This window comes from Branchiostoma lanceolatum, chromosome 11, assembly GCF_035083965.1.
Source record: "Branchiostoma lanceolatum isolate klBraLanc5 chromosome 11, klBraLanc5.hap2, whole genome shotgun sequence".
NCBI lineage: Eukaryota > Metazoa > Chordata > Leptocardii > Amphioxiformes > Branchiostomatidae > Branchiostoma > Branchiostoma lanceolatum.
The window spans coordinates 17904281-17918706 of NC_089732.1; the positions used below are offsets into that span (position 1 = coordinate 17904281).

At 39.8% G+C, this 14426-nt stretch overlaps 1 protein-coding gene and 1 long non-coding RNA gene across 7 annotated transcripts in view; one reads left to right on the top strand and one right to left on the bottom strand.

The window, feature by feature from the left end:
• The window catches only part of LOC136444458 (terminal uridylyltransferase 4-like), a 133026-nt gene that overhangs the window by 67605 nt on the left and 50995 nt on the right, over window positions 1-14426 (top strand). For all 6 annotated transcript variants that reach the window (XM_066442009.1, XM_066442008.1, XM_066442010.1 and 3 more), the window contains exons 17-22: window positions 787-873; window positions 1037-1137; window positions 1424-1481; window positions 2202-2305; window positions 3025-3114; window positions 7523-7636. In XM_066442009.1, coding sequence (XP_066298106.1) covers window positions 787-873; window positions 1037-1137; window positions 1424-1481; window positions 2202-2305; window positions 3025-3114; window positions 7523-7636 — 554 coding nt within the window. The remainder of the gene's footprint in view (window positions 1-786; window positions 874-1036; window positions 1138-1423; window positions 1482-2201; window positions 2306-3024; window positions 3115-7522; window positions 7637-14426) is intronic.
• The window catches only part of LOC136444474 (uncharacterized), a 456752-nt gene that overhangs the window by 17309 nt on the left and 425017 nt on the right, over window positions 1-14426 (bottom strand). The gene's annotated exons all lie outside the window — the stretch shown is intronic.

Here is a 14426-nt window from a genome sequence, read left to right on the forward strand (position 1 = left end):
AGGACGGAAAAAAGTGGGAGACAGCCCTTTAGAAAAAGATAAAACTTTGTTTCCACACAAAAAAGTAGACTCACAAAATTTCAGACTAGTCCCTTAGCTGGACTTCTTCAAAATAATATGTGCCCAGAACATGTAACCTTCCAGAAGTGTGTTCTGAGTAATAAGTGGACTTGGCAACAATTTGGTGATTGTGCTTTTTTTGTGCTGGAACAAAACCAAAGCCTTCTCCATAATGTTATGTAGTAAACAACTGAACTACAGCATCTGTCTGAACAAGACAGTCTTACTAATATGAGATAAAGAGTCAACCATACCCCCAATCACCTTCTGGTGTCAGGAAATCCCCCCTCTATAGTATCCTTAAATTTTGAAGCAGCACTAGGGTGGTTTACATGAATTCGCTTCATTTTCAAAATGGCATAAAGGAAACTTGCCTTATGAATACAAAGTCTTTTTGCACACATTTTGTACAAGTTTTGTCCTTTGAAATGCTGCTTACAACCTGCTGAGAAATTCATCAATCGTCCAAAACTTATACAATGTTACAAAAAAGCAGATTTCTTTCTGAATTGGGAAACAACTTGACTTTTGCTGAGTCTCCCAGAATTGGGAGTGGATTGTTTGAAAATAGTAACTTTTATTTCTGTAGAGAGAATGCATCTCCAGGCACCAGAACTGAAAATCATCTAACACAAATTACAAAAAGACACACCCAATATCACAACCTGCTCACACTGTACACATATACATTTAGAAACTCTTAAGAGATGTTTTTGTTTCCTCCAGAAACCTCCCACCCCCCTCCCACCGAGTACAGCTACAGAGACATGATTCTGAAGGACCTGGAGAGCTTCATCAGGCAGGAGTTTTCAGGTCAGACAATGGCGTATTCATTTGATGTATAAGACTTATGAAAAATAATATATCATATTATCATAACAGCACAAGCGTTGATGGTGCATTGCAATACTCCCTCCAGTCAACAGGAGGCGTTAAGCTAAGTCAATAATAGCTGTTGCCACCTCTGATCCACTAGGTTCCCATCTGTGCCTGTTTGGGTCGTCCATGAATGGATTTGGCTTCAAGGGTAGTGACCTTGACATCTGTATGACCTTGGAGGGTCATGAGACCAGTGATGTGAGTTCTTCCTTGATCTTCTTAAGAGTTTTGATTCAGGTTTCTTATTGATTGATAATGCTCAACAATAACTATATCAGTCGATGTCTTGTAAATTTTGAGGGTTTTAGATGCTTTGAAATTCATTCTTGTGTTGTTTGTTTTATAACAGCAAAGATCATTTAGAACAGTGTTATAATAAAAAAATTATTCTATAGTGTTAGGAGTTATTGTAGCTCCTTTGTCATAGGTAGAATAATAAGGATACAGTGCATTTGTGAATGACTATTGCCTTGTCCTTTTTCAGGATTTAGACTGCATTGACATCATAGAAAGGCTGGCAAAGCTTTTGAAGAAGCATCAAGGTAGGAACAGTGTATGATATTTATGTAATACCTTACTCAATCCTACATGTAGTCCTGACGATTCTCCTTATACTACGTGAAAGCATCGTAGGCAGGATTTGTATGTTGTAACAGTTGTGAGAGTATGAACCTCAAACAGGTATGAATTGGGGGGGGGAAGGAATATTCTTCGGTATATGATTGTGATTTGTTTTCTTGTTTCGCATACCTGGTAAACCAACTTGAGGCGTAACACAATTGTACAGGCACAGCAGTGGGGCCTGCTGGGGATATCAACCCACAAACCTTAGACAACAACCCTAACCACATGGCCAACAACCCTTACCACTGTTGAAGGCCAACAACCCTAACCACTGTTGAAGGCCAACAATCTCAACCACAAGGCCAACAACCCTAACCACTGTTGAAGGCCAACAATCTCAACCACAAGGCCAACAACCCTAACCACTGTTGAAGGCCAACAATCTCAACCACAAGGCCAACAACATTAACCACAAGACCACCTTGCCACAAAAGACTGCCTTGTCATTTTCCAAAGCTATCAAATGGCACAAGGACAAGGCTCCTGCCCCTGACTAATTGTACTAGACCAACCCAGATGATGTATCTCAGTATGGATACAAATAATTACTTGGATTTCTTTCTATCAAGTGACAGGTTACACATGGTGTGTGAAGGTATATACATTTATCTAGAATAACCCTTTTCCATTTGTTTCAGACTTGTACAACATCCTGCCCATCACCACGGCTAAGGTGCCCATTGTGAAGTTTGTTCACCGCCCCAGTAAGCTGGAGGGAGATATCAGTCTGTATAACATCTTGGTACGTTGTCTCATTGGATCAGGACATGTCCTCTGGAGTTTGCAAATTTCCATAGACGTTGGGAAATATTGTTCAGTTTAGGAGTTACTGGTACTTCTTTTTTTATTTGTCTATTTGTTTATTTGGGTTTAGTGGATGTTCCAAAATGTACAAATTTAGGTCCACTCAAGCCAGAGAAATGTTAAGCTTTCTTACATGTGTAGACTTAATGTTGGAAATAATGAGTATGTAAGGGACTCATATGGGTTTGGTGAAGTCATGAAAAAGTCTAAGACTGAAATTTGACCATTTTCTGTACATACATTGTATACATATACATCAGAAGGTCTAGTGGTAACTGCATCATTGGTTTAGCACCAAGGACAGGGAAAGTAAAAACAAAGGGAGAAAAAAAACATATTTTACGAATTGGCGAAGCAACCCCGCTTCTGTAGTTGAGTCCTACAAGCAGCACTATTCATAATTCATGTTATACATTCCAGTGTGACTGTTTATTTACATGTACATGTATGTTACAGTACAGTAGCTTGTTGGTAACATGATCGTATGTCATGTTTGTGCTCATATCTCACATCAGAACAATTCAGAGACAAAACCATTTGGTGATTCTCTTAAGTTGTGACCATTCTCGTACTTTTCAATGTTACTAACTTTTTTGTCGACGAAAGTCACCCTTGAATTTTGGTGCATGCTCTATTTACTCTGTATCCCTGTCCCAGGCCCAGTACAACACCCGCATGCTGAACATGTATGCAGTTATGGACGAGAGGGTTCGCATTCTGGGCTATACTGTCAAGAGGTTTGCAAAGGTTAGTTTGTTACCTGTCTCTACAACCTACCTATACCAAAAACGTGTTGTATATGTCAGTCCTATTACTTTATTTGGGTTCTTCACAAAGTGAAAGGGAGGTCAAAACAGGTGCCTAAGCACCTTTACAAGCTGCCCTCCCATACACATCGACATCAACTGTTACAAAATATGAACTTAAGCATACAAATGTACAAAACACATTGTATACATCATATCTCACACATCACACGCTATATACATCATATACATCATTGGCGTACATCATATAATACAAAAAGTATAATCCAAATATCATAGACATTAGTCTTGATATTATAGCAAGGGGTTAATGTGATGTTAAGGCCAGACAAGAGCTGCACCCACAAGAGGTGGTCCTGGTAGAATGATATTCTTTCAGCGTATGATATTCTTGGGTTAGTGCAGGTACAATAGGAGTTGTACATGTATTTCTGACGTCTACCTGCACTGGGCCCATCTACTGAGTATATAAACTATGTTGATGAGTGTAAAGCATTTTGTTTTTTGTATTTGATTGTTTGTATTGTATACCTGCCTCATTTTGAGCAAATTTTCACAGGAGAAAAATGCTTTAAAAGATAAGTAAAAGAATTCAATGCACAGTGAACTCAAAGACTGGCCCCTCCCCTTGAATAGCTTGTTATCTTTATAGAAGAAATCAACAAGGCAGCCATGAAATGACCCTCTCGTGGGATTGTGTCATTACATGTCTGACTTGTTGATTTCTTCTATAAAGTGAAGTGTTGAGTTGCATCAAGTTCATCAAGATGGTTATTTATTGATCCAAGTATTGCAGGTCATTTAATCTCCCTCCAACAATACAAAGTTCTGATTGTCATTTACATGTAGAGACTGACTGACTGACACAGACTTGTGTTGTCTCCAGAAGTCTGGAATTTTCATTGCAAAGAGAAAGTCTTTCATTCCAGTAGAGATGCATGTCAAGATTAGATCTTCCAAAGCACCTGATACACTTTTGGTTATCAAATTCCAATAGCTACATGACAAGATACAGTAGACTCCGCTTAACTGCACCACGCACTTGCCAGCGTTTTTGGTGCAATTATCCGGCTGGTGCAATTATGCGAAATGTCCAGCTGGACCGTACCACCATGGGCGGGGCGGTGTATTTTTAGTCAGAAACACTAGCACAAAGAAAATGGACGAAATTATGCAGTTATTAACTTTATTTACGTATTCAAGGACATGTACTGTACAAAAATCTTGTAAAGTTTACCATGATACTGTACAGATTAAACTTAACATTTCTTTTGCTTCCTCACAGATGTTTAAATCAGTAGCTAGGTACTGTACACGTGTAGAAAGAGAAAATATGCTTGATTCGCACAGCAAAGAAAACAACTCCGACTGTAACGTTATGTCTAGAATAATGACTTTGGTCTCACAATTTGTTAGTTTAAATGACGGTAGGTATGACTAAGACAAACTTGACACCGTATCTACAACTTGAGTCAACAAATTACATCGAAAGTTTCACACTTGTGTTGGTGAATGCGCAAACAAAGGATAAAAATGTGCCGATAGCGTAAAAGCACAAGGACGATCTAATCTAACAAACACAACTCCGCCTGTACAGTATTTCGATGATGACTTTGGTGACATACATGTAGGTCTGACAATTCTAAGTTAAGATAGTGGTATGTTTGGCAGAGATCACCTTCTTAATTACAACTTGTGCCCAGGAATTACACTGAAAAACTCCGTCGTCAAAATTCCAAATAAGGAACAAAATGTACAGTGTATCTAGTGGGCAGATATGGTTAGATGACTCAGATCAAGGACAGATCATTCTCCTTATACAGTATCAGAGCCTAACCCGCGTATACCTCGTTCCGGTGAATGCAGGAAGTTTCTAGGACGCGGATTCAGCCAGATGATCACGTTAGCACCGCACCGCCAAAAGCGACTGTTATGTCCGCCTACACGTCTGTAGCCCTTACCGAGCCTCTATTGTTTCCGACTAGATGTATGTAAAGACGCCGGTCTTTTGTTATCGGCAGCAGTATGTAGCGCTCCCGCAAACCTCAAACCACCGACAACACACCATGCCATCCTTAACGTGAAATCAAATCCACACGAACTTGAATGCATTCACAGTAATAAGATAGTAGTACAGGTAGCTACGTAGAGACCAATCTTTATTGAGTACAGCATGCTGTCTGCCAAAGCGCAATGCCGCCTTTGGTAGGCGTGCGCCTCTTGATGGTGCCGACACGCCCTGGACCCGCCCGGGACCTCCCATACGATTCCTATCAACGTGACTGTCAATGGAGACCGCCTTCTTTTGTTACTCAAAAACAGTTTTAAACATATTGGCGGTATTGCGCCTTTACAGCGGCAGGTATCGGCTCATTTGTACCACGTTTGCCGATTTTTAGCGCACCTTTTTAGTTAACTTTTCGAGGATTTTTGAAAAAAATTGGTGCAGTTATCCGAAATTGGTGACAATGCGCGGTGCAGTTATGCGGAGTCACTAACAATGCAGTGAATGGGAACCGGTTTGGGATTTTGGGATTTGGTGCAATTAAACGGAAGGTGCGTTTATCCGAGGTGCAATTAAGTGGCTTCTACTGTATATAAAAAAAACATGCCCTGTAGTAACATGTACTACATGTAAACAGTGTGATAATTTACATCACTGCATCGCTACAGATAACTTTCTGAATCATTATTCCCATCCAGAGATTTAGAAAAAATCAATGCAACAACCAATAGAAAACCAAGAAGTGCCTCAAACGAATGAAAATAAGAGTGACTTTATATGATGACCCTTGTGACACACAATATATATACTAATAGGCTTGTCCATTGCCCAAGCCAACATTGATTGATCATTTCCTCATGTATGGACGGCCCAATCAGAGGTTTGTGATCTGTGCTTAGGTAGCAAACATACAGACTTGCCTGCCTAGTGACAACAGTAACTCTGATCTGGAGATGTCAGGGCAGAAATGTCACCTCAGTCTCAGGAGATGTCAGTGTTGGGATGCAAACTGGTGCGGAAACGTAATGTTGGCAATGTGGACTGGATTTGATTCTTTTATACGTTTACAAGTAACATATATACATTTTGTACAGTATAGTTGTAAATTTTTTTGATGTGAAGAGAATTGGCTAGCTGGGACAAATGTATGATTATCCAGTTTTTCAGAATATACAAGAACATGTAATAGAACTAAGTCAGCTTACAGATGTGACTTATGTGGCAGAGACTAAATTAATGCATATCATTCTCAACTGTTAAGCAATCGCTGAATCAGCTAAGGGCTGAACGTGAATTAGGATTTTTTACTGTGGTTCATAAAGAAAATTATTGACCAACAGAGGCCATATAATAGTATCAAAAGTTTGCCATTTTTATAAAAAAAATGAGACAGTGAATGTAAGCAACAATGTATGTTGTTGTTTTTAGTCCAAGACACATTCAAGTAGTACAAATTAAGTGTCGGTTGAGCTACATGAACGTTTGGTACAGATTATCTGAATGCAAGGATGGCAGACAAACGCTGTGCTTTATTCGAGTGCGGAATCCGTGATTTGCAAGATCCAGGAGAATTACTTATCAAGATTATCAATGATGATTTTATAAGTATTGTGTTTTCAAAGATTATCAATGATGATTTTATAAGTAATATGTTTTCAAAGTCTCCCATTCCAAATCTCCATTTCCTACTGACCAATGATGTGTTAATCTCTGTCTACAACTTATGATCAGAAGTCTGTGCCATATATAAATTGTGCATATATTTACCTTGATTTGATTCTTATAAATGGCAATTCCATTTATTTAAACCCCATACTATAAATCTTGAAAACACGGTGGTCCAAAAGGCCTCGATTTTTCCTAACTTGGAAGCCATGAATATTGATAAGGACTCAATGTCAATCACTCATTTCACTATTAGCAACAGTAGCTGATTGGTCCACACCTTTGCAGGCGGGATCCAGATTTAGAGCACGGCCATCTGTCCTTAGCCAATCAGGAGCGGGTATTTTGCTGTTTGAAATCCACATACATGGCCAAGTAATAGTTAAAAGATGGGCGGGGTGAGTTTATGTGGATTTGGTACAGCCCCGCCCTCCCAAGGATTTTGTTGGTAGCCCAAGGGCGGAGCCTGAGGGCTGCCAACAAAATCCAAGGGGGGTGCGGGGCTGTACCAAATCCACATATACGAGCAATCCGCCCATAACTTACTTAGGACATGACCCTCTTCCGAAGCAATATACACACATTTACACAAGTCTTTGTCAACTTTGGGCAGATTGCTTTGTCAGCTGGACATGAAATAAAAAGAACATTCGTCCCTTAGGCTGCTACCAGGGGTGATTCGGGTTGTGTTTTTAACACGGTGTCCTTCTTGCTCCAGATCTGTGAGATTGGCGATGCGTCCCGTGGCAGCCTGTCGTCGTATGCCTACATCCTGATGTTACTGTACTTCCTGCAACAGAGAAAACCAGCCGTCATCCCAGTCTTACAGGAGGTAAGGACTTCTTACTGCTTTACTTGTGTAGGCCTGACGGTCCTGATAGGAGGGTTCCTGTTGTCATGGCTGTAGGCCCAAGAATGATCAGGGACAAAATATGTACCTGATTCTCTGGACATGTACAGTAGCTACATGTTGATGACTCCCTCTAAATGTACATGTACATCCTGCTCATGCGAAGTAAGGATTTATGCCCCCAAGCTACTTCATTTCAAACTACAGATGACATGCGCATGCATTGTGTATGTGGATAGATTAACAAGCACAATAGTCCTTAGGAAACTACATGCATGATGCCAAGGTGGAGGTTTGAGCTCTCTTGCTGCCTGAAAAGCTTGAACTTTGATTATTTGATAGATTTTAAGTAATGATTCAGCAGTACCGGTACAAATAATGCATTTATCATGGAGTACATTATCATGTTTGCAAGTCTTCCTGCCCCGGGACTAGTGCTGCATACCTAAACCCGTGTTCAGGTTCAGGTCCGAATTTTAGATCCAGAGGTTCCGTGTGCTAAAAATATTTTAATAAATGTGCGAAATTATACATGTATATACTATTAGTCAGTAGTTAACACAGAAGTTCAGTTATAAACACTAAAACAGCAATGTTTTCATATTTTTAAGTGCAAATTTCACAATCTAAGGAAGGTTTAAGATGGTTAGAAACAAAAAGGAAAGTACATATATAAGCGAGAGGCAGTTTTTTTTCAAGTCCGGACTTGTTTCCAGACATTTAGTTTTTTTTTACTTGAACCTAAACGTTAGGTCCAGTCCGGATCAGGTCAGCAGTTGAGGTATTCAGCACTACCCAGGACTGTGCAGTACCAATGGTATCTATAACCCTCCTTACAAGGTCCAGTGTCTTCTGACTTGATACTCCAAGGCTTGAAATAACAGGTTGCCCAGTTGCACCGCACAATAGTATTTTGTGTGGTGTATCTTATTTACGGACTCAGGTGCATCTACATGTAGGTTTAGAGCAAATACTTCAGCTAAGTGGATACATGATCATATTATTACATGACATTTTTTAGTACTCATACAATCAGTAAGTAGCTGATCTTCCTGGAGTACAAAACAAAAACAACATGCACACGGCCTATATTGTACAGCAGTTGTGTGCAACATTGGGAGTAAAGTCATGGGATCACCAGATCTCCCAGGGCTCAACATAAAGAAATGAAACAATGGAATAATAGGCTATCATACTCACTCACTCACTATCCGGTTTATCGTCTTCTTTTCCCCATCATCTGGGGGTTTGACGTGCTTGCATGCTGATAAAATAAGGGTTTCTCTTCTCAGTTTTTCGATATTTGTGGAATATGTCACTTAGATTGAGATTAACTTCATCATACATAGATAATGCAAAGTAGGGCATACTAACAAAATAACTTTAGCTGTCAGTGTGTCTGTTTGCTTATTTTCTGGCTTGCTTGCCTGTCTTATTCCTCATTCTAGGCACTTTGCAGGGACACTGACAAGATTAGTTAGGTCAAAGATCTCCAAATTGGGTCGAACTCAGAATCAGGTCATGGATCCCAGATTATGCAGATCAGCCATGCAAATAAGGACTTACATGTAAGTGAATCATAGGGGAACATCACCAGATGATGTAGATTTAGATTTGTTTCCATCATTGAAGAAGAAATGTAGAAATTATAGCATTCTGCCAAAAGATTTTCATACTACACTCGCCTCAAAAAGTTTGGAAACTTAACTTTGGTGGATCATATCTCCGTTGTTTCTTGATCAATTTCAATGATTTACATATCATTGAAACGCTTGTGTGATTTTCTTTCCCATGATACCAAACTTTTGATGGTTCTAAATTAATGGAACGAGCACCAGACATGCTTATGCGAGAGGGTTACATAAAAAAAGTGCCCAGATTACCCTACTAAAGCTCAAACGCTCAATTCAGTATTTTTTTCTTCTGGTGGTAGCACGTGGCTTGTGTGAGTACGAGGGTAATATGAAACTTGAATCAACAAAACACAATGATATGAAAGCCAAGGTTAGTCTTCATCCAAACAAAAAAATGCGTAAAGGAGCCTTAGTTATGATGAAGGTGGCTTAAAACTGAGTACACAAGCCATGCACTGTCACCACAGCCCGGCACATCCTCCTCGTACTTGTCCCCAGTTTCGTTACGCGGTCACTGGGCATTCTTCCACAAGGAATCGTCGCAGGTCGACCAGTGTTGTTCTGTTGATCATTCTTGCATTCACAGCTCACCCAAGCTGTTCAGTGATCAGAGTATGAGAGGTGTTCAATCGTGTTGAGATCTCGGCTGCAGGAAGGCCATTCTGTCCTCTATATTCCTGCACCTTCACGGAGGTGGTCTGAAATAACTCTCATTCTGTATGGACGTGCACTATCTTGCAGAATGGCACTCAGTCTCATATTGATAGGAAATGTGACTGGATGGAGAATGGTGTCTCTACATGTATATCTTGACACATCGAAGTTGCTTAGGATGATTAGCCTGGTTTTAACTCCGGCCAGTTGTACTGCCCCACACCATGACACTGACTCCAACAAACACTGTCAGTCTATCTGTGCAACAGTCAGCATAGGGTTCTCCGGATCCTTGCCGCCCCAACACTTTCATTTCCCCTTCCAACAGTCGAAATAAATCTAATCTCATCTCTAGCTGTGAACATAACATTCCTCTAACACCGTTCCATTCACGATGCGGACGACACCACCACAAATGGGTTTGGCGCTAGCAGGGAAATTTGGGCACTTTTTTTTCTACAACCCACTCGGGTAAGCAGGCCTGGTGCTCGCTACATGAGATTGCAATTATAATGAGTTGGGTATCATAGGAAAGAAAATTACACATTCAAGCTTTCCAACATCATATAAATCATTGAAATTGATCAAAAAACAACGGAAATATGATCAACCAAAGTAAAGTTTCCAAACTTTTTGTGCCGAGTGTACATGTAATTTGGACAAAGAAGACCATCAATATGCGTTAATTAAACTAATTAAGAACTCATTTGCATGCAACTATGATGACATTCATACTAAAACAACAAAATCACCCAGAAATCTCAAAAAATATATCACAGAGGTATGAGATCTTTAATATCTTGATTGTTTTGATTACTAAATGAGAAAAATGGAATAGCAAGTCTTTGAACCAAAGGATCACATTCAATTTCTTTGGTGATGCCTATTGCCTATTGGAGAAAAATGGTCAGATTGACTGTAAGACTGGATGGATAAAAACGCCCTGTGCAAGCAAGAAGAATGGAGTCACCCATGATTAATGAGCATTGTGCTGAAATGGTCTCATTGGTACACAGAGAGAGCAGCACGCATTCTGCATGAAATAATCTGTATCAATTACTGTACTTTTATCCTTGTGGCAGCCTGTGTTATGATTGGAATGCTGCACAGATATCATTCACTTTTCATGCCTATAGATTTTTGCATTTGTGAATATTTTTTTTCGAAAGCAGTTTTTAGTTGTTTGTAGCACATCAAAAGAACAAAATGGCATTTTGTATAATTTATATAGATTCAAGGACTCCAAGATGAGATCTTCAATTTCTTGTTACAACTTTGTGGTCCAAAAATGCTTAGAATTAATTGAATTCATTACCAAACGCTTCAGCATTCATTGTTAGTCTGGGCCAGAACAGAATAACGCACCAATATTATGGACTGCACCACATGATTTATTCTGACTTCATACAAAGTCTGTGACAAATGTGCACATGGCTCCAACCACAATGTCATGAAGGAAATTTGATTGGGTGATGTCAGCAGACAAGTGAAGGGAGATTAAACACAGTGTCTGGCCAGATGGCCTCACTGCTTTTTCATTAGGACTCCTCCATGTAATTTGAGACTGTGCCAACTCAACATCTGGGGAAAATGCTAACAGGTTGTTATTCAGCAGACTCTCGTTATATGGCAGAAAAATGTTTGTAAATCTATAATTCATGTTTGTATGTTTTTTTTTCTACTCATTAGTCACCATGTAACAAGACCAGAAGTTGGCTCCTTCAAAGTTACACAACAAGGTTATGTTACATTACAGACTACAAAGGAACTGGGACATTTCTTATCGCTAGGCCAGAAACATCATGATTGAGAGCTCGACTCACTTAGAGTAAGGACTTAACTGAGAAGCAGGGTATACAAACTTTAAGGCTGCTAGGCAACATTCCCTACCCCATTTAGACTGGGATATCTGTACTGATGTTCTCTCCTGATCCCCTTGATCCCACAAACTCTATGGGAAATGGACTGCTATGTCCCTGGCCACTGTGACTTTGTGTCACATAGATTTAGCTTTACAGGATCCCAGCAGTGCTACATATAAATAGAATAATGTTCACAAATCTCACTAGACTCATAGAAGTGAATTCTTGCAAACTTATAGGGTTACCATATGTAATGTCTGTACAAAGTCTGTGTACATTTTGCAGTTACAATATTTTTAGGTTCCATCTTTTTCTTTCTGCTTGATGGCTTTTTGTTTTGTTAATCACTTGTGACTCCAGTGATGAAATAAGACCCCGTTCACACTCATTTTTTTCAATCGCGATTGAACTATAATCGCGATTGTTCGATCCGATCGCGATTGAACGCAAAGAAACTTTTGCGTTCACACTGCTTTTCGCCAAGTGGATTAAAGTACGCCGTGACCCGATCGCGATTGAAGCACGATTGAAGCATGCTATCGGCGATCATCTGGTAAATGTTGTTGTTGTCCTTGTTGTCCTTGTTTTGTGTCTATTTTTCCGCTAGACATTGTCACTTGGTGCGGTAAATGTCCCTCTTTCGGTGACATTACCCCAGTTTGGCCTGCACCTCCTCTCTCCCTCAGATTGCGATGAGGACCCTGGTCTCCTCATCGCGCCATCTGCCACCAGCTGAAGTTGCTGACGGAGTTTTATTCTTCTTCTTGGGCATTGTTGACGATGAAAATTTGTTGTTGTTGTAAAGAGCGATCGGACGTGCGGATTGGGTTTGTTTTCCCGCGCGATGCGAACTATGACCCCACGTACCCGCATGTATGACCTCCCACCCCCGGAACCAGCCGAAATCTCCGCCGATCGCGATGGAATGAATCGTAGTTGTGTTCACACTCAAAATTTGATAGGATTGGATTGGATCCGATCGCGATTAATCCAATCAAACTACCTCCGGAGGTAGTTACAATCCAATCGCGATTGGATCGTTTTGGATCGTTCCAATCGCGATTTGGAGCGTTCACACTGAAAAAATCAATCGCGATCGGATCGATTCAATCGCGATTATACTTCAATCGCGATTGAAAAAAATGAGTGTGAACGGGGTCTAAGTCACCTTTTCAAGATGTCAACCCAGAGATCAGACTGTAACCCTACTCTTTTCAATAAGTGTGGTGGGTTCTTTAATGTGCTTTTGTTTGTGTGTCCGGATGCTCAAAGTCAGCATAACTGAAGAATGTCTGGATGGATTATAATGATATTTGGTATGTGGGTAGGTGTTGGGAGGAGAAAGGTCAAGATCGATTTTAGGCCCCTGGGTATGTGTCACTGGAACTGCAATGGCAAAAATCTTCTAAGGTGAATAACTGAAGAAAGGAGCAACAGATTTTCATGTTATTTACTATGCATGTAGCTTAGACAAAGATGTACACAATGAATTGCAAATGATGCAAATTGGGACTGAATTTGCATAAGTAATGAGGATTATCTATATTTCCATTATAGGCATGTTGTGACAGGTGTCACCTGTCAGTTTTGAAACTGGGTCATATATCCTCAGGGACCCAACAGGTTGTGGTCATACCACAGAGGGATATAGCATCAAATTGGTAGGTAACTGGAACTTTATACTTGAAAGATGTACAGTATTAAATATTATTAGCTTCCTCTGGTGATAAAATCTTGGAACCCTTGACTGGTTTGTGTGTAAATAATGTCTTAAAGAAAACAACATATAAACAAACACAGACAAGCACCCTCTGGCACATAAAAAACAACATGCAGCGGCAACAAAAAATAGCTCTGGCAAATAAAAAACACCGATTATAAAAATTACAAAGATTCATGGAGATTTGGGGTCTTCAGACTCTTGTTTATACTTGAGTCAAGTGAGGAAATATGTGTTGTAAGTGCCTATCACAAGGGCACAACATCGAGGCCTGCTAGGGGTTTGAACCTAGAACCTTTAGATTCTTAGTGATCACCCTAATCACAAGACCACATTGCCACTCAAAAACACTGAATTTTATTGTATCGAAAATCAGACCTGTGTCTTCCTCAAAAAATATCTTCTCTTTTCTACTGAAAGAACTTGAGATTGATGATAGTCTTCCAGTATTGATTCCAAAGAGCACTTGTACTGATCTAACCCATACTTACATCATCAATTTTGAAAAAGGGTCAGACAAAGACATGTTCCTAAAGTAAGATATGCATCTGGGCTTAGTCTGGAAAAGGATGACTTTTCAATCGATAATATACGTCTCCCTTTAGATATACCAGAATTTGATATTATTGCCATACGTTTTCAAAAATTTCTACTTGGAGTCCATTCAAAGTCACCTTTGGCTGATAAACCTGAGGCTTATAAAGTAGATTATATTGCCCACCAACTTCGCTCCCGGCTACAAGATACACATATACAAGAGTGGTTTAGCCGTATTCGAAGTAATTCAAAACTGTCTTTTCTCAACAAAAAATCGAAAAACTGTTATGAACAAGAGAAATATCTTGATGATAAACATTGAAATTTGTAAGTTAAGAATCAGAAGTCATAAGTTAGAAATAGAG